Source organism: Podarcis gaigeae, assembly GCF_964106915.1.
Source record: "Podarcis gaigeae genome assembly, chromosome: 12".
Lineage (NCBI taxonomy): Eukaryota > Metazoa > Chordata > Lepidosauria > Squamata > Lacertidae > Podarcis > Podarcis gaigeae.
In genome coordinates, this window is record NC_139688.1 from 42,893,801 (window position 1) to 42,919,194 (window position 25,394).

Consider the following 25,394-nt stretch of genomic DNA (forward strand, 5'->3'; position numbering starts at 1 on the left):
ACATTCACTTTTCAGCCTCTCTTTGAAATGTTAAAGATCCAAAACTTATTTTTAATAAAAAAAAACAACCTGAATGTTCTCAGGGTGACAAATTCTGCAGCCAATACCAAGTTCTGTGCTTATACCCAGGTTGCACTGAATTGTGGAATATATACAGCTCTGGGCAACTAATTAAAAGGCAGGGGTTCTATACAGCAGCAGAAACTATCAAGAGAAATCTCAAAATATTTAAGGAAAATGGAAATAAGCGTCAAACATTTGATAGCACTGGTATACCGGATTCAAAATATATTGGGAATAATTAACCTTGGTCGCAGAAAAATATTCTTAGAAAGATAGCCATTTGAATCTCCATTAAAATAACTATTACACAAGAAATGTGTCTATGTACATTTTTATACTCAGAGTGTAATTGAATTAAAAAATAAAAGTACAGTATGCTATCATTTTTGTGCATTTCAATAATGTTCCTCAAAAAAGTTATTCAAATTGTTTAAGATGAAAAACTTTTATGAAAAGCCATCTAAACACCTTAAATCTTTCATTTTTCATACCCATTAACTGTATTTGATAAAGCTTACTGATTTGTAAATCTGTAGTCAGATACATATTCAACGGTTGGGGACATCACTAATGTTTCCACGTCTAGGAAATCACTGTGGTTTTTCTTTACAAAATGTTTTGACTATCTAGCCCACTATATACAACTTTTGGTTTTAAACCATATCTATGGCAAACATAAGACTTTGAGTACTGTTTCAGTTTGAAAATAAATTTGGGTAAGGCATCGACACATACTCTATTCTTCCTGGAAGCATACTGAAGAATACTGCCATAGTATTAAGTGCCTAAAACAGGCCAACGTATTAGGTGGAAACTAAACATTATGAAATATATATTCTGCAAATTTCTAAAGCAGTAAGGATTTAGATTTCTACTTTTTTAATATTGCTAGAATTTAAGCAAACACCACACACCTTCCAGTCCTCTGTAGTTCAGGTCCAGCATGATGGCCTTCTTCAAGAGACTCTCCAGGAGAAGCAGCTCCATTTGGAAATTTAGGTATCTTCCGTTTTTCCTGTATCAAGGAAATGCATGAAAAGATTGCATTAAGGTCAAACCACAATAGCAAGCACAATTTCAAGCTCTCTCCCTCGCACCTAAGGAAAGGCCTACACACTGAGCATGTGATGCTCTTTTCCTGCCAAACTCAAAAAGTATTTTTCAAAAAGCAGCGTTAATTATTCACTGAGAAATTATTCTGCAACACTTAACATGGCTCTGAGAGAAAAATCTTTTGAATATTAAAAACTTTAGCTATCATTAACTATGCAAGGAGATAAGTTCACAAGAGGGAAAAACCAAACTTTTTGCTTCATTCTAAGTAATGATTATTTTTGTATCAGAACAGCTGATTAGCATGGCATTATCTAGGGAGAAATTCTGTACACAGAAACCATTTAGTATTAAAAAAATACTATTTGCAGAATTCACTTCATCAAAGCAATTAGACACATTCAATTCACTGTTTAGTCCATCCTGTATCATGAGCTCAGGGTAATCAAACACACTTTGCAGCATTCAGATACTGAACATAGCATGTTTTCCTTCAAAGTTAGGAGCCAACATTTAGCCACCTCTCTCAAAAGGATTAGCAGTTCCGTGAAGTGGTTTTCAGTTTCAACCAGCACTTTTTCATTCTGTGTGTATTTCATGCAGTTTTGTCCTTTTTTTAGCAGTTTATAATAATAATAATAATAATTTATTATTTGTACCCCGCCCATCTGGCTGGGTTTCCCCAGCCACTCTGGGCGGCTTCCAACAGAGATAAAAAATACACTAAAATGTCACATATTAAAAACTTCCCTGAACAGGGCTGCCTTCAGTTTGCATATCCCACCTATGTCCTGTCACACCACTACACTCTTTTAAGGTGCCCTTCACTAGAAAATTTCTTACCTGAGAAGGAACACTTTTGGGTGGCTCAATTCGAATAGATGGATCCCACTCTCCTGGAGGCAGAACTGTTACTTGATCTAAAAATTCATCGATTCCAGAGAGCAGATCATTTCGGTCTTTAGCTTTATAAGCAACATCATGGAAAACCTTTATAAAATATATACACACTTATATTTGATTTCCTGACATGGTGAAACTCTTCTCTAAGAGGCTGGAAAGGCATCACAGTTATTATTTTAAAAGGCTCAAATAAATAACTTGTTTCTATATTCAGTTCTACATGCAAATATGCCTATGATCAGCTTCAAATGCATGCTCAAGACACAAGTTATGTGTGTTCACTTATGTACACATACACCTGTTTGCATGGACAATGACATTTCAAGCCTATAATATTGATATTTAAACATAGTAAACATCTGTCAAAGTTTCAGAGTAGCAAGGAAAGGAAAGACTGCAGTCTTATACACACATACATGGGAATATGCCCTGTTGTAGCTAACATGCATAGGATTGTGCCACGCAAGGAGGAAGGAACAGTGAAAAATCTAAGAGCATTATTGTGAGATGTATATATACATACAAATTTCACAAAAGTGGTGCTTTCATTTAGTAATTATTTCAAACACACACAGCTTTAGGAATTTATTAAAAACACAACATGACATAATTCACTGCACCATTCATAAATTCATGCTTATGGTAAACATACTCGTTCCATAGCTATTTCCTTCAATCACCATATAATCATTAGCCATGCCAAGTTCTACTTGAATGAAGATCCCATTCAGATTTTTAAGTGAATACTTTGAACAGATACAGGATGCTTAGTACTCACGTCATCTGTCATAAGTGTTGCTATTGATCGACCAATCTCATGGTATTGCGGCGCTTTGCCTGCTGGACCCAGCAAAAGAAAAAGGAATCTGTGGAAGAATGAAACAGACTACAAGAAATCAGACATTAGAACTACGATAAGCTGAATTTTTTAGCATCAGGGATCAGTGAAGATATGTCAGGTGCTGTGAGAAAGCATAAATATGGAACTGGAAGGCTGCCCAGTGTCTAACTCAGTTAGTGGCAGCAGATTACCATTTCCATTTATTTTTAAAAAATTAAATAAAAACGTACCTACAATATTTCACCCCAATGCACAAAGTAACAAACAACAACAAGGAGGTGGCAGCAAAGGAAGTATTTCTCAGTTCAGAATTTCTGCCTGAAAAGCTTAAGAGTCAAAACCGTATTATACAAATACAAAATTCCAGCTTTATTATATGTAAGATTTTCCTTACCGGGTAGGAACAGGAACTTCTGTAAGGCCTGAGAGAAGTACAGCGGGGGCCAGCCTCACAAAAGCAATAATTGGTCTCTCCAAAAAATCCACTTCTCCCACCAACACATTGGATGCCTCTGCACCTATGGGAATCTTCCTCATAAAATTCATATCTACCTATTTACAAGGATTAAAAATAGCTACTTAGTTTACAGTTGATTAATGCTAAAAGTGTTTCTAAAACTAGGATTAATGGTATGTGACTCTGTTGTGAACAGAACACTATGGCGTTGCTACAGGAACAAATGTGTGTCAGAAGAAGCTTCAGAAATACATTTATAATGTAACCATATCTGCACACATTGTTGCATATTTTAGTATAAATATTTAAACACAACTACTTTTTTAAAAAACAGTTTTTATTATTGGTATCTACAAATGTCACTAAAAAGTCACTGCAGTTATATACAAAGTTCTTTCATTTTATAAAATCAGCCTGAGGGGAAAAACTAGTTTTGGAGAAGTATTTACTGATATATATAAGGTTTATTAATAAATTAATTGTGCAAACTGTGTATATAATTACAGAAGAATACCACCATATTGTACAGCACATGAACTATCGGTTCACATACAGACAGATACACAAAGATCACTGAAACTAAGACACCAGTTACACAGCTATCTAGGAAATAAAACTTACAGCTGGCCTCTTGAGTCCCACACCAAGTGTGCCACAACTACAGTGCCAGGAGGCAGACTCCTGCCCAACAGGAGACAAGGCAGGTGCAGAGAAGAATAGGCCAAGTAAAAACACAAAAACTGTGATAGAGGAGCAGGAATAGTGGCATCTGCCATGATTAACTAAAACGTAAGTTAACTTCGTTTACATTTAATTTACAAGATGCACATTCACAGACAACTTTTAAATTAGTAATTACATTGCTCAACTGAATTATATAAAACAAACGGATGCAATCTTGTCCCTCTGCAGGTTTAAATACAGAAAGCTAGGAGGGGGAATAGTGCCTTAAATGCTTCAAGCAGCAACAGAAATGTAGGCTTATATATTGTTTCCAGGAAATAAAATATACACCGCATTAAAACCTCCACTGCAAGATAGCATTCATTCCAATACTAAAGGATTCAGTTCTGCACACTTGAACTCAGTCCTAAAGTGTCGATTTTAGCAGCACTGGCACTTACCAGGCTTCCACTGCCGCAACTGGACTGTGACCAAGTAGGGTACAACCCTGCTACAAAAGGCATAAGGGAATAGTGGCTGGAAAACAAAATCATCCATACGGCTGCACGACTCTTGCTATCTCTAAGCATACCAAATGTAGCCAGAGATTTCCAGGAAGAGTTCTCTACCCTGTTTCTGCAGCTGGCCAATAATAAATGAGCTGGTGATGCAGAGGCCATGCCAATCCAGGAGCACTACAAAATGTGTTCAGGTATTAACTGGGTATTGGCATAAGAGGCAGCTTGGGATAGGGGACATACTAGAAACCATGACTAAAACAAACCCTGGTCATTGTTTGTGGCTGTAGGAGATTTCCTTGGTCATTTATATAGGAAGTAATGTACAGACATCAGCTGCTAATCCTACAGTCCAGAAAATTATGGAAATATGTTCATAATTCTTAATTTCTTTCTAGGAGTCATTACAAAGCTGTCACAAGTAATTTCAAATAAGCAAACAAAAAAATCACTTAGAATTTTTGCTTTTAACAATATACGAATAATGATCTTAAACCCCGAATAAATAAACAGCTTTACAATGCACAAAGCTCTCTCTCTACTCTCTAAATGACATAGTTTACCTTGCTGAAATCAACAGTGCTGTTTTCTCTACTTCCCCCTGTTCCACTGCTTTTAAGTTCTCCACTTTTTCCAATGTCCAAATTACCGGGTGCAGATTGTGGCGATGCAAGAAGTCCTACAAGCAGAATATACAGGGCCGTTCAAAATTACATCAGTAGAAAACAGACTTAGTTACACAATGACAGTGGCAGCTTTCTAAAAGCGAATGTGGAAGTTAATAAACAAAAGGTGCATTAGTATCAAAAATGCCACACAAACAAGTTATTTTCTTCTGAAAAACAATGAACACTTGTTAAAAAGTTGAAATTAGATGTTGCCTAAATGATGGCCTTTTGCAAAATGCACCAGAACGAAAATGTGTTATTTTTTAAAAGAGAACATAAGAATGTGTGTCTAACCACCAATGCTTTGTGTGTGGATCGTGCATCAGAGGGATGTCATACTTTCTATGAGTCTGAAAAACCACAAAAACATACTTTAGAATACCTAGCAAAACACCTAGCTTGTTACAAGACTGGCCTCAAGATTACATCTATCTTCCATTAGTCAACACTAAAGCAAGAACATATTTTAAATAGGATGTGACCCATGATCCTAAGAATTAATTTTACACATGAACAAGAGGAACCAAATTTATTTGGAGTTAACACTGCAGTTTCATCTGCTCCCAAGGTGGCAAACCAGTTTTAAGAAAAAACCAATAGCAAGAAGAACTGTTATAAACTTCAAAGACATATCAGAGTGGTATTCAACAAAATTACACTCAGAGCAGACCTATTAAAATCAATGGATTTGCATAGTTTTGAAGGGCGATATACACATTTTACTATTATTAAAATTACTACTACTACTACTGATTAAAACTCTTACAAGATGCCAACTTTTTTTCTTTTCTACTTCACTGCTTTGTCTACCATCTAGTCTTGTACACTATTTTGGAACTGTTGCTTCACCATTTTGGACAACAGACACAATATGTCACCTCTGTTGTAATATTCTATGAAATACATGGTTTTAAAACTGCATTTTTAAGAACCTTGGCCTAGTCATGACAAGATGCAGATGGGGCTACCAAGAAATCACAGAATCACAGAGCTGGTATATAACACAGAGTTCAATAAGCCACTGCAAAAAAACCCACCTCTTTGTGCAGAAACAAACAGTCCACATTAGGAACATTAAATAAATAAATGTAATAGAAATTGCCTCAGCTGGTTCAGTCTTGCTTCCAACCCTGCTCTAGAACTGTGATGGTGCTTATCATCCTCCAACAGGATTGCCCAGTATATCAGAAACTAGACAAGAGAAGTGTGGTCCTGTTGGTTCTGCTTAACGTCTCAAGTGGCTTTTTATGTTCCTGGGGCTGGTGACACTGCTTTACAGTATTCCTGGTCCTTTCTAGCAGAAGGTGGTATCTGAGGGATACTGCTCAGTTCCATGGCCACTAGCTTACGGTGAGCCACAGAGTAACAACTTGTCCCCAACATGTTGAACATCTACAGAAACACCACTGGAGGTTGTCGATTAGGACCACTGCAGCATCCTTATGGTGGGAACAACCAAAGCTCTTTCTTGTAAATGGTATTACATTACTGCATTGTTGTATCAACTTCACTAGCTCCAAGTCTGCTTCCAAGATCAATTCCAGATGCTGGTTATTTTCTTTATAACCCTAATTAGTTTAGACCAGGAAAGTTGAAGTACCCATTTCTCCAATACAAGGCTTCCTACTTAATTGGAGTGTGTGTGTGGGAGGGTGTTTTCTGCAAGACACTACCGTTGTAAGTTGGGAATGCAAGAGAAGGCTTTCTCTGCAGTAGCAGAGCAGGCAAGCAAATGTACTCTAGGACAACTGCTTGCCCGCTCTTAGTTACACTACTTCATACTAAATTATCATTATTTCCCTTGCATCCTATTCTAGTGGAATCCAAGTTCGGAAAACTTTGGACTGTTTTATGCAGTGTGTTGTCTGATCCCAGACAGTACCAATACCTGCAGAGCAAATTATCTATTTACTGAAAGACACGATTCCATGAAAATCTACAATGGTCATATCTTCTCACATGAGATAACAGAAAGTTCAAATTAATCTAATATATCAAGGTGCCCCCAGATGACAGTAACCAAGAAACAGAGCAACAAAGGAAAGCAATTGAATAAAACAACCTCAGAGAAAAGCAATAATTTCAGGATATGGCTTACAAAGCATCTTCAAGCTGCGTCACACTTTACACAGCACTGCAACAAAACGTGAATCAGAGAGAAAGAGAGAGATGTTTAGTCCATATTTGCAGGGGACCTACTTCTGTCAAAAGTAAAAAAAATGTACATTCGACTTTGCAGTTCGAAGGCTTTCAGAGCGTTTAACCCTAAATATATACGTACTTTACATTCACATTGCAGGTCTTAAAACAACTGATTGCTGGTTACTGATTGCTACAATAGCCTGAAAAAATAATTTGCTGTACACCAACACGCATAATCAGATGTTAAGCTCCTAGCTAGAGTAGTCAATCTTCCTAGTCACAACCTCTGTGCAAAAAGCTACTGTGCAGAACAGGAGACTGATGCAAGAGGTCTCACGCAGGAAGTGAATAAGACCAGAACACTGAGGACTGCAAAAGGCATCCACATCAATCTTACAGGTATAAAGTGTTGCTGTAACCAATGGAGTTTAGAGTTCAAGTACACTAGCAACTGACAGCTCTTACCCATTTAATTCAGAAAAATTAAATGCCCCCTTAGCTGTTGCACAAGCCTCTCCTTGTTACAATTCCTAAAAGGGGACTGGCTACAGTTAAAGTGGCCCTTTTCAAATTAAACAGGAAAGAACTGGTTTATTACCCTGAAGTAGGAATTTCAAGTTGGGTACAGCATGTTACTGTGTTTTCAAAGCACAGACCATAATTTTTTAAGGTAACAGGCATCTTCTGGTGCTGAAGTATACATCACCTACTATAAATTATGAGGTTTAAAAAGTAGTAAAAGGCCACCATTTGGTATCTTAGTTTCAAGTTTATAATGTATAACTCGCTTGTTTCTTTCTTATTTTTTAAAGGCAGAAGCACTTGCTGAATGAATTCCTTTAGGTTATGAACATAAAAAGTATGGAGAAATACTCAGATATTTCATTGCTTTCAATGTGTTAATACTTGTGTTAATATTTCAGTGTCAACTCCAGTTCGTAATACTGACTAAAGTATCACACAAGAAAATATCACACAAGAAGAAATGAAGCATGCAAACGAGTGACAGACTGATATACAACTCATGATTGCTCAAGCTGTGTGATAAAAACTTTGCAGTGGACGTGATTCAGCTGCAGAAAGCACCACACATGGACAATTTGAGTTCAAATAGTTGCCTGGTATTATGTCACTATTATCCTCTGTCGTCTTCTCCTCGCTTTCCTGAGCTTCTAAATCCTCCTCAGGTGGATGAATTACTACTTTAGGGATATCATCACTAGAAGGAGACACTAGGAGTTCAGCACCCTGGTGCTCAGCTGGTGGTAAATTTGTGGTTCCCTTGTGACCGCACCTAGGACTGGAAGGTGGAGTGCTTTGTGGGGTAGGTAAAGGGGTTGCGCTCCTTGAGGCGGCTGGAGATCCAGGAAGAAGGTAATTGAGAAGAAGGGATAAGCGATTCTCTCCTCTCAGGGAAATATTTGAGGCAGAGAGACCAGCTCGTAAAGAGTGGCGGGAGGCTGAAAGGCCTTCCCCTGAGGTAAAACAAATAAAGTGATAAAAAAAAAATGTTCAGCAGGAAGACAAGTTATTCATATATTTTATAACAAAACTCTAAAAACACAAAACATCACTCAGTCATAGGTGAGATAAGACTTAAGCAAAACATAAGAGCTAAGCAGAATTTTCGATGTTAAAAAAGTCAGCTTATATGTACACATATCTACAAGGTAAGGAAGGAAGGGAGAAATATATTACTGGTGACTGCTTAAGATCCCGAGAGAATTGAGCAAAACATCTAAGTGCTATGCTTATGATAAAGGAATCTATATATATTAAATCAGACATATAACCACCTTCTGTAAAACAAGTTCTGGGAAAAACAAGAAAGTACAGTACCTAAAGTACAACATGCAAAATAAAAACACAGTCACTATCCTGACCTAGAGTGTCAACAGTATGCAAACCTTTGTTTTTCCTACTTTAAAAACACGTCACCACAGGAAGGTATGGAAGAAAAATGCTAGGATCAGGGTCTAAAAAGACTCTGTAATGATTACAGGCTCCTAATAATAATGCAACAGTTTGCTGTGGAGCTACCAAACTCAATATCTTTAGAGGCAGGTTTTATCAAAATCGGCAATTTGAAATATACATACATGAAAAGTCAAATATGTGATAATTCTAATTAAGAGTATAGATAGCAATATAAAATGAGATACACATTGATTACCTGAAATTACCTGAGCAGTGACTCTATTTTTTTTTTAGCATCAGAAACCACACCAACAGAAACGAAACACCAAATGTGAGAGCCACTCAGTAAATAAAAAGCACACTATCAGAATATCCTATAATGATTCTATATTATAAGCAAATATAAACACATGCACATACAGAGAATAGCAAACAGGAGAAACCAAGGCAATCATTTAGATAAAAAGCAGTGTGGTTTTCCTCACCAAAATATCATTTACTGATTATTCCTAAAAGAAAAATGGACTTATTATAAAATTCAGTAGCATAGGCATAAAACAGGAAGAGCCAGAAAATAGAGGAGGTATATAATAAAACAAGACACAATATTCATAAGCCTTGGTTTCACAAGCATCTATCCATATATTCAGTGGAGTAAGCACAGTTCTCAACTCTTACAGATCAAAAGGCATGAAGACAAAGTCACTAATTCTACAGACAAATGTTTACTCAACTCCTTATATATCAGGAATGAATTATGAACTTGTTTTCTTCAAGTGTGCTGACTTTTCTCACATCTCTGCATTAAATTTGTTAAAAGTTAAAACAAACTGAATGCCATGACTTATCTCACCATTTCTTTCAAGCAAGAGAGGGTCAGAATGTTTCTTGCCTATATCTGCAAAGGATCGGACAAGGGGAATCCGATTAGTGAATTTTTTTTCATTTTGATGATGGTGCCTCTTCAGAAGAGCTTCTCTGACATTGTCTCTCATAGATTCATCCAGGTGACCAGAAGCTATCATGTTATCCAATACCATATCTATAGAGAGAAAAAGATTAAATCAAAAATATAGTGATCTCCTGAAGCTGATTTAAGTCAAATTCCACATTAAGAGCAATCCGTAAGACTTTCCTTTGGTAAATGATGATTCTGGTTAAAGATTATAAAGCAAGCATTTGCTAAACAATGCAAAGCTCCTGCGAGATCTCACGATAGCATCCCAGAGTCCATGCGCTGAGCAGAACTTGCCCAGTATACAAGGCAGAGACATTAAAAGCTCTTTCCGTGGCAGCAAAACCCAGCACAAAAAGAGCTTTTAAGCTCTCCGCCATGCATGCAATTAATTTGTGCAATTTCAACCAGCTGTCTTTCAACCGCACAAGGTTGAAATAACGCAAGTGAATTGTGCACAAGATGCGATCATACTGTATACAATGTGGTCCTTATTTGGAAATGTCCAGATTTCTTCTGAATGAGGCACATTTTTGCTTAGATTTAATCCCAAACCTTAAAATTGCTGCCAACAAAATATGTAGCAGAGTGACAGAATAAGCAACGAAGCCCTGCAATAAACCCTCAGGCTGGAACCATCTTGTTATCTCCCCCACAGAAAATACCCCAGCCTCAGAGAGGTTCTGGTTAAGATTTATGCTAACACACTGAATAAAATGATTTTTGTGTGTGTGTTACAACATTATGCTACAGAAAATTAAAGCAAGTACAACTTGTAGCATAGCCCGTATCTGCTAATGAAACACAGTTAATCAGCAGGACTTTTAACTTCAAGCTTTAAGTATAATGGTGGGTATTTTTTGCCTTTATCGTGTTTCTTTCTTAGACAGAATAACTGAAAAACTGCTTTGTTTTGTTTTTTGTTTTAGAACAAGATCTACACAAGCAAAATTTTAAAAATCTTAAAGGAAAACCGGCTGTTACCTGCTATTTCATCCAGCGTACTGGCTCTCATATCCAACATGACTGTCCCGTTTAAGATACAGCTTCTCAGTTCAAAGAGACTGTGCAGAGACAGGGTAGCCACATAAGGCTTGCTCCACCTATCACCACCATCTTCAACATCTTCTTCAAATTTTAGCCATCTGAAACGAAAATACACTGAGCTACATGCACACTAACAAGTCGTCATCTTTCAAAATACTGCTATTTAAACACAAAAAAACCTTAATAAAAACTATTTTTAATTTTATAAAACTCTGCTATTTACAATCTATGTATTTCTTTAGATGACTGATATACCGCTCTTTGCACAGGGCACAGGGCAATTTACAACCAAAAGGACTAAATACGAATACATAAAATCTCTCATTTGGCCCTGCTTCTCAGAATCTTCTTGCCATACATTCTATAACTTAAGTGTTTGTTTATTAAAATATTTACAGTACAATCGTATTCTTTCCTACTCAGAAGTAAGCCGTACTAAACTCACTAGGACGTACTCCCAGGTAAAAGAGTACAGGATTACAGCCTCATTTATCCTTCATTTATCAACCACCCTACCACTTGACACCAGCACCCTTATATAAAAGAGAGCAATATCTTTTTTTGAAATAAGCAGTAGTATCAACAGCCGTGGAGCTAGGAGAAGTATGCTTAGGTGTTAAGGAATACTTATCAGGCACTTCAAACAGATTTCACAGATTTCCACTTGTCTTAATGTAAACTGGAGGGCCAAGTCTCTGTGCTGTAATCATCATTGAGAGAATTTGACGAGGACTATTCATTGGTTACCTGGCAGTTTCTTTCCATTCATATTCTTCTCCTTCTCTAAAGCAAAGTTCATCCATTTCAGTGAATAGATCGTGGGGAATGTGTTCTTCATCATCATCCTCGGTACCCAGGATAAATTGTACCCTCTGGGATGGTGTGTCTTGATGGAAATGAGATTGTGAAGGGCACATCTTAGTTTAAAGTTTAGATTGTCAAACTCTTACCTATACCACCACACTGCTAAAAACAAAAATACAACCACTGATGCTGGAAGTGGAATAGAAGTTATTTTTTAACCACCAATTTTCTATAAAAATAACACCATCTATTATTTAGATTTTAGCTCACCATATTCCAGTGGTTCTTAATCGGCAATGAATGTATATGAATACATACAGCTAATTTGAAACAAAACAGAGCACTGTCTGCAGAAACTCTGCAGTGGCTAGGTCTCACTGAGATCAGTCGGACTGCAGCATTTATGAAAGAGTGCCCATACAATACACACTCCTGGAATCTGTCTTGCACAAATGGATCCCATGATCAGGATCTCCTTTTGTGCACAGGCATGTGCTAGTCCCTGGTTTACAAAGGTTTTATGAACCATTGCCAAACATACATGAGGCAAAGACTCACTGGTGCACATGTATAACCTATTTCCCTTGGACATATATAAGCAAGACTCTTTAAGCTGGCTCACATTAACATTAAACCATGATTCTCTTCACGCACTGCCCTCTCTTCCCCTTGTATGCTTTGACTGAGATTCTTACACTGCAAGGGGCTGGACTAGATGACCCTTGGGGTCCCTTCCAGCTCTGCAATTCTATGATTCTACACATCTACTGTGAAGTATATGGTCTTGAGCAAACTGTGCTTGTGTACTAGCAATATACAAAATCTGTAGAGAGAAGAATGACTGCTATGTTTGTAAATACAGGAACATTTGAAATGGTACTTAATCTTTACACAGAAAGATTTCTTTACAAACAGAAATCATAACCGGCATAGAAAAACGAGCAAAAATCCTTAACAGATAAAGGGAGATTATCATGGTTTGAGAATGAAATAAAGCCTCTTGTTCCAGTACCAAGATTACCAAACCTGATTTGAGTGACTTTAAAGGCTCAAAACACTCAAGTAGTGATGCGTTTTCATTTTCGATTAACTCATTTCTAACCTATTAACCTTCTAGCAAAACCTTCCACTGAACAAAAATGGCAAAGGGAGCATGAAAGGGAGCAAAATGCATTTGGATGTTAAATGGGAGGACATACATTTAGCTCCATGTCTTTCCATGATCATAGTCACAATAATGGTCATGGATTAAACTGGACATGATCCTTCTCAAGTGGGGTGGGGGGGAATCCAGGGATATTAACTATTTCAAATATATATATGAACAATCCAGGCAGAATGCATATTCTCCTGAATAATACTGAATGTTTGGTTAAGTTTGTTATATGGCTTTAATCTTGCTACAGTTTTGAGTGCATTAATAAATTGAAATTCACAAATCCAAATTCCTGAACTACATCCTTATGGATATCAGACTCTCTCCATTATACAACTTCCTCCTTTAACATTACAACACTCATGTTATGCAATGTTTCCCTCTTTTCCTCTCTTTACATTCATTTCATTATCTGTAGTCATGTACATTTCTTGTATTTAACGCAAAAATCAAGTTAGCAGCCATGTAAACATTTCTGAAGCCCCACCATTTTCAAGGCTCTATATTAGAAAACAATTAAAAAGTTCCGAAGTTAATCTGACTAGCCACTGACCAGATGTAATAATTTAAGATTATGTAGCACAAGAACAGAGTGCAAGTTCTTGACGTAAAAAGTTTATTAAAAAAATAATGAGGCAATAAGCTCTGTGAACATTGTATAAACACAGGCAACTAACTATTGTAATTTCTCTGGAACATGCCCATAAAACCCTTCCATGCTGTCAATTCTACTCTTCTTAAAAATAAATCACCAAAAAACTGTGTTTTACTATATTGCTGCTTAAAGCACAATGAAATAACTTTTTTTTCTTACCATAGGATGGAGATTCTCGCCCATCTTCTTTGTCAGTTTCCTTTTCTTTTCTTCTTCTATGATGCTTATGTCCACGGTGCCTATGACGTCGCCGACCCTGCTTTCCAAAGGGGACGTGCACACCAATATAAACAGCTCTGTGACCTTAACCAAAAATGTTATGAAACATATTAGGCATATCAATCAGACAACCACAGACCACATAATTGGCTTGAAATTAGCATTGGGACACTTGTTGTACTATACAGTACACATGAATTATCCAAAAGATGACAAAGAGCCAATCCTGCTTTTTGAGGAACATTGTAATAATGTTCTATTTACAGTGGTACCTCGGGTTAAGTACTTAATTCGTTCCGGAGGTCCATTCTTAACCTGAAACTGTTCTTAACCTGAAGCACCACTTTAGCTAATGGGGCCTCCTGCTGCTGCCGCGCCGCCGGAGCACGATTTCTGTTCTCATCCTGAAGCAAAGTTCTTAACCTGAGGTACTATTTCTGGGTTAGAGGAGTCTGTAACCTGAAGCGTATGTAACCCGAAGTACCGCTGTACAAGAATTTGAAGGCAACAGAGAAGTACCAATTTGGCACAAATGGATTTTCCTTTTTTCATTATCAGGATAGAAATAAAAACATCTTCACTGATTTTTGAACATCTAGATCCCTTTCAAGAAAAGGTTTGAACTCCTTAAAGGATGTACCAGCTCAAAAAATGAATTTGGTACAGAATAATGAGATATGTAAAGGACTTCAAACATCAACTTGCCCAACCACCAATAGATAAAGGAAAGCTGCTGCTGCTGCAACAACCACAGTAGTTTGCCAAACAGCACATAGCAATAACGTCATTAATGGTGTCGTTTTAGAATTTTTGTAGATGTTCACTACTTATTCCATTCATTACACTATTATATAAATCACATACTATGAAAATCATGTGATAATTGGTAATCTCTTTACTATCTTAGGCTACCACAATTTCATTTTCTAGACAGAAAAGGCAGGCTTTTACATTTCCAAGTACTGAAATCTGAATACAGTACTGGGCCCAAACTAGATACAATAAGATGTTTCCTTTCCCCCACAGTGTTTTTGTTGAACTGAAAGTGGCCTCACAGCTGCAAAATGACATGGAGAAATATTAAACAGGATCTCCTTGCCCCATCCTTCTTTTCTGAATATCTGGAAAAACTCATGCAGTTTTTTAAAGGAAAAAAACCCACGTCAGTTTGAGGCTCAGGCGGCCTTAGTGGCATGGAGTGCCTTCCATCAGCTTCAGCTAGTAGCCCAGCTGCACCTCTATCTGGACAGGAATAGCTTATCATTGCCTATGCTCTAATAACACCTAGGTTAGATTACTGCAATGCGCTATATGTAGGGCTGCCTCTGAAGACAGTTCGGAAACTTCAGCAGGTACAGAATTCAGCAGCCAGCTTGCTCACCAGAACAAGATAGTTTGAGCGTATTACACCGACTACACTAGCTTTCAATTAGTTTCCAGGCCCAATTCAAAGTGCTGGCTCAGGCACAATTCATCAAGGACCACCTCTCCCCATAAAAACTGACCCAGACCCTGTCATCACAATTTGAGGCCCTTCTTCGTTTGCCTCCTCCACAAGAGGTCCAGTGGGCAGCAACATGAGACAGGGCATTTTCCGCAGTGGCTCCCCACTTGTGGAATGCTCTCCCAAGAGAGGCTAGCCTGGCAACTTCAAAAACATTCCTCTTCTCATAGGCTCTTAGCTAGTGAAACTTGGGGGGGGGGTATTGGTTTTGTTACTATGTTTATGTATTTTTGTGTTTTTTATGTTGTAAACTGCCCTCTGATGCTCGAGTGAAGGGTGCCATAGAAATTTAATAAATAAATAAATAAATAAAGAAGGTGGTGGGACGCAGCACTGAACTCGAACATCTAAACTGGCCTGCAATGAAATTGTCAAGACCATGTGTGCTATGGTCAATGTCTATCACAATTAATAAACTGGTGTCGGTTGGAACACTGTCAAAATCGGTATTCTTCTCAATTTCAAAGCAAGTGATTTAGAACTTGCTGTGAGCCTCACCTCACTTAATTGTTGCATGTTTTTTAACTAAGTCTAGGTCAGAAAAAGAGTCCAGTTCCCAGCTGCAGCTGGCCAGCAGTTTGACATCAAACCTGGCTTCTAAGTCAAACGCAGGATGTTCAACTTCACTGCAATTTAAGCAGGAAGCAAACTTGATCACACCCACAGTTCAAAGAGAAAGAAAATAGACATTGAAAAGTAAGAAATTTACACAGGAACACTGTAGAGGAACTGGTGTGTGTGGTGTGTGGTGTGTGTGTGTGTGTGTGTGTGTAAGAATTCTTTACAAATAAATCTACTTGAGGAAAGGTCTACTAGAATGGCACGTTCCAGATGAATTTAGATAATCCTAACTCAAGTTTAAGGAACTGAGATATAAATGAGCCTTTTGCCTGTATACGCGGCCTGTTCTCTCTTCTCCCCTTCGTAGTGGCCACAATGAAATAAATAGAAGCATCTAATTAACCATAGTATCCCCTTCATCAAAAACTTCAAACTACTACCACATTTCACCGAGGCATACTGCAAAGAAGCTATGATGCCCAATGTAGTCTCTGGGTATGTGGGAGAGAGGGGGGATGGAGGGGAAGAGGAACATCATGCATATGTAAAAATATTAAGTAATTCCCTTAAATTCCATGGTCTCAAGTCATATACAAAAAAAAAAAATCCTTATAGTCCGAAGCATACAGCTGAATTGTTAAATGACCTTCAGAAACCCCACTTCCACAATGGCTGTGCCATACTAATCTCAAGCAAAGCTTGTTACCGAATTAGCTTAATCCAATACTCAACAGCATTAATAGAATGAAGGACACTAAATTTAGTATACATAGCTCCAGAGACAGTTGTTTGGTTTAATCAGACATGACTTTATCCAAGCTTAGTTGACAAAATCCACAAATGCTATTTACCAGTTAAGGTTATTAATGGTGTCACTTTAAAATTTCTTAAAAGGTGCTCACTACTTATTCTACTCTATATACTCAGACCACACACCATGGAAAACTTATGATACATAGAAAATAAACAAAATACTTTAAAGGCAATTCCAAATCAGCTGATTTTTGCACAGCATCAGAATACACTTTTAAAAAAGCAATTCACTACTTTTTATCCAATAATTTTATATTATTACTGTATTATACCTGTAACTTAGTAATATGCAACATAAAATCTTATATTTTAAAAAAAACACCCAGAAAATTCTTACGCTAACAAAGGATCGTCTCATAAAAAAAGTCTACCTTCTCTGGCAACTCAATATTACAATTTCTTTCTTGATTCTATTCATTCAGATATATATAATACCTCTTTTGTAAACTCATTAACTATGAAGCATAGCACTCTAGCTTCAATGGAGCCTACTTAAAACAATTTTTGCTTAAAACTGCAGGCTAGCTTTGGCATTTTCTTACACATGTTCAAGGATTTCTCCATTATGCTAACATGTTAAACCAACATACACAGAGAAACAGAAGAATATTTTGCTGTCAAAGAGCAAAAATCAAGATTGAAAAGTCTGCCACTATTATTAAGAGCACAGTTTATAGTATCCCATATCCGAGATAATAGAACTATTAAATGTAAACACAGTTACACCTGGCAAAGAAAAACTTAAGTGAAGCTAAGTAAAAGTCAAGTGTAGCCCCCTCTTCTTAATGAGCTTTGTTTGGACTTATGCCATGGAAAAAGCAGATGGCACAAGCCATCGTTTTTCAAGGATGCATCAGGAGCCAAATTTCATAACATAAGCAAATACCAGATGACTGCTCACTTCACAAAATGGCATCATTGTCTACTGTCCAACTAAAATCTTCAAGTTCTTTGTGTGAAGCGTTCTTAGTAAAGTGTGTGCCTGAGTTTGTAGATAGCTTTCACTGTTGCACAGTGCAAGTCACTTAGTTAGATTTGTTCCTGCACGTATAGCATACTCCCTTTTACATGGTTACCTGTATAAGTTTGTTTCTCTTCCACAACCAGTTACAAATATTTCCCACATATTCAGCAAATCATAAGAGCGCTTAAATCAGTAGCTATCCTAATACCCTTTAAACCATTCAACAAGCACATCCCAAGCACAGCACAACTGCAGGGATACTCTCTGACCCCTGATTCTACTCCAAACTGGAGATGATTGCAGGAGGGGTTTTTTTGGTGTTGGGCTCTCTTGAGGTTCTCAGAGCACCTCAAATCCTGTCTCTTTCACTAGAAAGGATGGCAAAGCATAGAGCTAGAAAGGAGAAAGGGTAATTGTACCTGACTTCATCTTGCATATTGGATGCAATGAACACTAACAACTTAGGTGGAAATCCCAGGCATGACTTCAAATGGCCTCGATGCAACCATGACAAACCAGATAACACAAGTGCAGCACTAGGATTCTAACATGTTTTACTTTTGAACTTGGGAAAAATAACAATCCTAACGAGACTGAAAAAATATACTTACTTTCTAGTTCTTCTTTCTCAAAGTTTGTGTTGATAGTAGAGCTGATTTTGCCCGTATCCACAACAGCTTCTTCATCATGACCCTAAAAAAGACAGAGCAGACATCCACTTTAACACTATAATCATATCTACGTAATTATGTTTCCATTTTATAAATGACTATGACAAAAATTGCTTGTCATACCATCTTCAGAAGGTTGGGAACAACAGAGAACACAGGGTTATTTTCTGGAACTGCATATTTTAGTATAAGTTTTTTGGCAAGTCATCATGTTGCCCAGAAAGCCTGAGTGGAATGAAAGCCAGTTTTATACCCCATTTTCAATTGCCTGCCATAGTCCAACTTAATAGTTTTGTGTAAGCTTGTCTAGCATGTGAAAACAAGAGTTACTGAGTAACAGACTGTGCATCTTCTATAAAAAGGGAAGGGAAACTACCATGATTCAAAGGAAACATTAAAAACTTTGGGTGAAAATAAGCTTCACAAATATATCCTCTTTTTCAAGCTGTGCATTTAGCAAACACATTTTTATAACGACCCTAAAAAGGCATTATGTTGCACATAATATCTCTCTCTTTTTACTTCTGCCAAGTTAAACATTAAATGCATTTCCGTATTATGGATTTTGTAGCTTAAATCTGCATTAAAGTGTTTTCCATTTAACTACTGGCTTCCAACATTTCTTAAAGAGTTAAGCTGTAGATATTTCTCCTTCCAAAAACCTAATAATTAGTTGGCAATAGTGTAGCATTGCAAAGACTTAAGATTCTGAATGGCAAGTGGGAGGAAGAGAAAGAATAATATTGGGAAAAACCTGAAAGCCAAGAGGCACAAAATTTACAGTTCCAATCACGGCTTAGCCAAAAACTCATTGGGCAGATTTACACAAATAACGACCTCTCTGTATCAGGCCCTTATGGGGATGAAGTGGGTTCAAGACAACCCATAAACATTGAAAGGTTGCAGGGCTGCACAAGCCATTCCTGTCCCTCCTCCTATACTACTAATGGGCCTGGTCCCCCATGCATAGCCCCATCATTACAAATTTGGTGTAAGTGAAAAATAGTCAATATTGATAAATAGGGCCTGATGAGCTGGACCCAAGGGTACTAAAAGAGTTTGCAGATGTAATCTCAGAACCTCTGCCTATAATCTGTGAGCATTCTTGGATAATAGATAAGGTCCCTGTGGACTGGAGGTGGACAAATGTTGTTCCCATCTTCAAAAAGGGGGAGAATGAAGACGCAGGTAACTACTGACATAGATACCAGGTCCTAGAATAGATAATTAGAAAGTCGGTCTGTGAGCTTTTAGAAAAGAATGCTGTGATTACTAAGACTCAGCACAGGTTTCTCAAAAACAAGCCATGCCATATATATAGAGTGCATTCCACTCTAAGGCAAAAATCCTGCTTGTATCATATAATGTAGCAATAGAAACAGCTAAAATGCTCAGAATATTTCATTTATTTAGTGAGTGCATGACTCTCTACATGGTATTAAGAGAACAAATCCTTGCTCTCAAGAGCTTACAGTCTAAAATGTGACATGAGGGAGACCCCACTAGAAATAGAGGCTATGCCAAGGGTGGGCAAACATTGAGGGCAATATAGATACATATAAATAGATAGACACATATACACATATATATACATACACACACACAGAGAGAGAGAGAGAGATTATTCCCTTTATTACTGAGATTTCACCCCTCCCATATCCAAGAATCTCCTGATGATCTCCTGATGATCTCTGCTGACTCTCCAGACAGGAGGAGGCATGTTCTGCTATCTACTTATTCTACTCCAGCACCCAGTCAGTCAGTCAGTCAGTGTGTCTAGAGATAAGGTTGCTGCTAAGAGCAGCTGCAGACGCTCAGTGTAGTGTAGCATTCTTTATGCTTAGAGAACTCATTAAGCTCTGTATATAGTTGTATAGTAGTTGTAGAAAGAATAAAGAAGTTATTCTACAGAGCTGCTCTCCAAGTCATTTATATGCTCTGCTAGACTCTGCTATACTCTGCTGTGTGACGACTGTCTACTTGTGAAGTGAATCCGGTGCTCACAACTCTAAGCTGTGAGTCCACAGCACTTTGACCTGTTCCTGTCCAGAAGGTGGTCTCTGGAAGTGCTACGCAGCTCGCCTAGCCCAGTCGGGGCTGAAGTGGATGAGTCCAGTTGGTGGTACTGGCTCAAGGGCGATGCTGACAATTACTACCCCTCTCTCTCTCTCTCTATATATATATATATATACACACACACACACACGCACTCTAACTAAGCCTTAAGTATAACTAAAATTATTAAATGCAGATTCTTCCCCTCATTACTACCTCTATTTCCAGCATTTTTGCCTTAGAGTGGAATGCAGTCTTCTCTACAAAAGATAAGATTCTTTTCTTCTAGAAAAAAACCGTCATGAGAGTGCATCTTGCAAATACTGCTAGATACTCCTAAAAGGAGAATGCCAGAAAAAAAGTTCATTTTTAGGTTACATATTAAGTTATGATATGATTCACAATCATGACTGCATGCTTGGTAGGGTCACAAGAGAGAGAATTATTGATGGCTGCTTACTCCTTAAGAGAAAACAGACCGGCTCCCTCCTGGTTGTCCTTCCACCAGCAGATGAAGACTTCCTTGTTCTTACAGGCCTTCGAAAACAAATTGCTTTTAATGAAAAGACTGGTGCCATGATGTTTTTATTATAATTATCAGTACGGTTTTAATATATTTTATATATGCATATAATTTTTAATTCTATCAATTATTTGTGTTTTAATGGTTTTTTCCTATGTGTTTAGTAGCTCTTATTTTTATCTGCAAGCCACCTTGAGTCCCGTCAGGGAAGAAGACAGGTATAAATAAATATATATATTTTTATTTTTAATCAAAGTCATCTGCGCATACCAGGAGATGAGAACCTGTGACCCTCCAGATGTTACTAGACTACAACTCCCATCCTCTTTGACCACTATCTAGGGCTGCTGGACAACTGGACTCAACAGCATTTGAACATCATTAATGTTCTGTGGCACGTGTGTCAGTGTGTCTGGCTGCTAACCAGAAGGTTGGTAGTTTGAGCCCACCCAGGGATGCCTGTGGACAGGATTCCTGCCCTACCAAGGGTTGGATTAGATGACCCTCGGTGTCCCTTCAAACTCTACAATTCTATGATTCTATGCTTCTTACTATACAATGCTAAAGTATTTAAGAACTTTAAAAACAAGTAGTGCAATGTTAAAAACAAGATCTCCTTAATGTACTTTGGACAAATCCAAAAGTATATTAAGGTTAGATGAGGGGTGCATAAAGCACCACAAAGAAATTTAAGATGGCCACAACTACAGCCAAAGAGAACCAACCACACCCTAGACCATCCCCAACCTCTCTCACCACCAAGGAAATACAGCAAGCGAATTGTAAGAGAACCCACATGTGACGCTGACACAAAACCGCACACATACACTAAGTAGAAGAATAGAAGCATTGCCACCCTAACCCACTCACTATTTTCCCCCCCCTTTCCCTCTCTTTTCTTCCTAACCTAACACTGTATGCAATACTGAAGTCTCACAACAAATGAAACAGATCTGTAGAAAACGCAACTTGAAAAAAGAGACAATGCACGTATTTTTGTGAACTAAGAAATAGTTAATATTTTTTTTAAAAAAAAGATGACCACAACTAATTGGAGCCAATGTTGAGACATTACCAAATGATGAAGTTGTCTTAGTAACTCAGAGAAGGCAGAAACAGCCTACATAAATTCTCGTTTCAGGTTGGAGTCATAAAAATGTTCTAATTCAGGAGGTAGGACTGAAGGCTAATTATTTATCAGCTGTATGGTTCCACAAGCTTTTGCATTTGTATTTATATTTACATTTCCCTCTCTTATTTGGTTATTAATACTACCATTTGATGATTAATTTTCAATTCATTATGAGGTTTGATTATTGCAATGTTGCTTTAATTAAAAGCAACAAAACTGCTTACACTATGCCAGAGGGGAAAAATGTGTTTTAGAATGCTGTTTATACCAACATTGTAATTTAGTGTCCTTAGTCTTGATTGACAAATATGAAACAGGCGTTCTTTGCCTGCTCACTCATAAAGAAGTGGCCTTCAAAATTATATCATGTGAAAGCAGCCTGTCTATAGATTAGATTACTGAAAGGCATGTGTGCCCTTGTAAACCTTCCCAAGGCATTAAAGGCATGCCTGTTTTTAACAATTACAATACAAATACACTGAGATTATTCCATTAAATAGTAGTAGCCTTAATCCCATTCTCAATATTTTTTTGTCAAACAACTTTAAATTAACAAAGCTCTGAGTTAGGAACTAATTTTCTGCTTAAACTATAATCCTTAGTCTTCAATATACTATATCTGTTACTATAAACAGAACTTAGTCATATAGGTTTCCAATACTTAATAATGTGCAAGTAAAACTTGCTCAACACATTGTTGAATTTGCAGCTTTCTAGGACACATCATGAAAGTCACGTTCTGCTCTGTGTCTTACTATACTTTTCTGTGTCTCAAAAGTATGTAACTGAAAGGTAGCGAGGTTTATACAAACCTATTTAGCTTCCACAGTAGTCCAATTCCATGTAGAAAAAGGATTGGCTCATCAGAAAGCTGAATAAGAGGGGCTTTGCAGTCTTTACAAGCTGTTACATGTTCTGACACAATAGAATTAGGCAAAAATTCGACTTAAATAAAGACCCGTTTGCTGAAAAATAGCAGCATGATAGGTAATATGCTGACCAAGAATTTCTCTAGTACTTTTTAAAGCTGTTTAAGATACTGGATCTTACAAAATCATTTGGCAGTGAATTTCATAACCATGTATCATGTTAAAAGCCTTCAACCTGCTGCCAATCAGCTTTATTGCATGACCCTGAGTTTTAGTATTGTTGAAGGAAAACAACTTTCTCTCTCTTCATACTGTTCAAAATGTTATCGATCTCAAGCATACCTGCCCCATTTGTTGTCTTTAAAAAAAAACAAAAACAAAAAACTGCCGCAATTATATTAGCCTTCCCTTGTATAGAAGATGCTTCAACATAATAAACTGTTGTTCCAGGCATTTTTCCACATTTCCAGGAATGTTTTCCTGGTTGTCACAGTCCAGATAAACTTACAGATTTTTTGTGTGCCATTACAATCAGCTTTGCACTTACTTACATCAGTCATGTCAGAAGGCACTCCTAATTTGCATTCATCTTACTGTGTTTGTAAGCTTCTGACATCATAGCTCCCACCTGAGGTTACCACAAGACATTTTAACACTGAAGCAAATATAAGGGGAAATAGGGAAGGAGTTTCTCATTGTCTTTGCAATTCCTACTGAGATGAAACAGACTGCAGGCAATAGAACTAAATCAGAACAGAGACAGAAAGGAGAAACTAAAAGGATCCATAAAATGCAGAAACACTTTGAAGTATGCATTTCCACCAACAATTTGCACTGTTTAATATTAATCAGCGAGTCTTCTAAGAAAAGTAAGATACCTTAAAATAAATGTAAGTTTATTCTGATCAAAACATGTCCTTAATTTGATTAGCATTCTCAAATAACTTTAAGTGTTCTCCCATCACTTTTAAAAACATCACAACTTTTAATTGAACTAATGCTGTTGGCTGAAAGAATGCTCATCTAACAGATGTGTAATGTAAAACTAAAGTTGTAATATTTTTGCTTTGTGAAAAATGCACACTAAACTACCTACATTAAAGGCAAAAAGTAGCATTACACTTAAGGCCAATTCATCACCTACCTGTACATGTTTATATTTGACAGGGATTTCACCAGGGTATGTGTTATGACAGCAGAAATCAGCAAGTACACACTTTTACACACTTGTATTTCAGGCATGGCAATCCACCCCATCCCATTATGCCAGGCAGTAAGGGGTTTGGACTCAGAAGAAAATCTGCTGAACAGGTGGCCACAATACATGCTGGAGGGTTATTCACCAGTGGAAATGTAAGGAGGTATGTGTTAATCTGAATTTATGATATGGTTTATCTCAGCAGATCATGACTTAACCATAAGATTGAGAGAACTCTAATATGACATGAGATCCTTCATGATGAGCTGTGGTGATCATGGAAAAAGCCTCCTGCTGAAACACATTTTGGGCATATCCTGCCTTCACCCACATCTGACCAGATGATTAACACATGCAAATTTTGTTTTCAAGTACATGATACTCAACTCCTCAGTGAGATCCATCCCCACAATGGTAAGGTGATTTAAAGGCAGATGGCAGGCAGAGATGGGCAGGTGCAGATACCATCAAAGTCTTTCACCCTTTTGTTAAGCAAACAGGAACAGGATGACCAAAGATGGGCAAGGTGAGAACTAGGCAGGAAAGTCTGGAAGAGATTATGGAAATGGTAGGAATCAATCATTTCACAGACCCTTTCCCTCTCCACTAGTATGCCTCGGCAAAAGGGTATTTTTAAAAACCTATTAGCTAGTTGGCCCTCATAGCTCCACAGGATAGAACTTAACCAGGTCTCAACACACTGCTGCTTCACTTTAAGGACAAGTATACTTTCGTTTCCCTACTCCTCCTAGCGTAGGTTTATGGCAGCTTCTGTAGGGCTTTTAGAATAAGGGAATCTTTTACTCTTGGATTAAGGTGTGTATGTAATGCAATTTGCTACCTGCTTAGCCTGTAACTTTGCTGTCTAAAGCAACAGTTTCATATATATTCTGTCGCTCCTGTTTTATATAATAAACCAAGCTTCATTTCTTTGAGTAACAGCTTCTTGTGGGCATAAGATTAAGGGTTAATGCACATCCATAACAAGCACACATTATAACTCCAGGAAAAGATCCTAAACCTCTCAGCAGTGAGCATGAGTG

The 25,394-nt window shown here is 37.5% G+C and overlaps 1 protein-coding gene across 19 annotated transcripts in view; it reads right to left on the reverse strand.

Annotated features, from left to right (window-relative positions):
* SLC4A7 (solute carrier family 4 member 7) overlaps positions 1 to 25,394 on the reverse strand; it is a 68,976-nt gene that overhangs the window by 25,892 nt on the left and 17,690 nt on the right. For 5 of the 19 annotated variants that reach the window (XM_083705558.1, XM_083705559.1, XM_083705556.1 and 2 more), the window contains 11 exons: positions 18,515 to 18,596; positions 14,002 to 14,145; positions 11,975 to 12,113; positions 11,165 to 11,325; positions 10,079 to 10,267; positions 8,427 to 8,783; positions 5,062 to 5,177; positions 3,255 to 3,412; positions 2,798 to 2,885; positions 1,960 to 2,106; positions 978 to 1,078 (listed from right to left, as the gene is read on the reverse strand). In XM_083705558.1, the coding sequence (XP_083561684.1) occupies positions 978 to 1,078; positions 1,960 to 2,106; positions 2,798 to 2,885; positions 3,255 to 3,412; positions 5,062 to 5,177; positions 8,427 to 8,783; positions 10,079 to 10,267; positions 11,165 to 11,325; positions 11,975 to 12,113; positions 14,002 to 14,145; positions 18,515 to 18,596 (1,682 nt within the window). Of the gene's footprint in view, positions 1 to 977; positions 1,079 to 1,959; positions 2,107 to 2,797; positions 2,886 to 3,254; positions 3,413 to 3,938; positions 3,999 to 5,061; positions 5,178 to 8,426; positions 8,784 to 10,078; positions 10,268 to 11,164; positions 11,326 to 11,974; positions 12,114 to 14,001; positions 14,146 to 18,514; positions 18,597 to 20,845; positions 20,966 to 25,394 lie in introns of all 19 variants that reach the window. The other 14 variants (XM_083705561.1, XM_083705557.1, XM_083705562.1 and 11 more) reach the window with 7 other exon arrangements.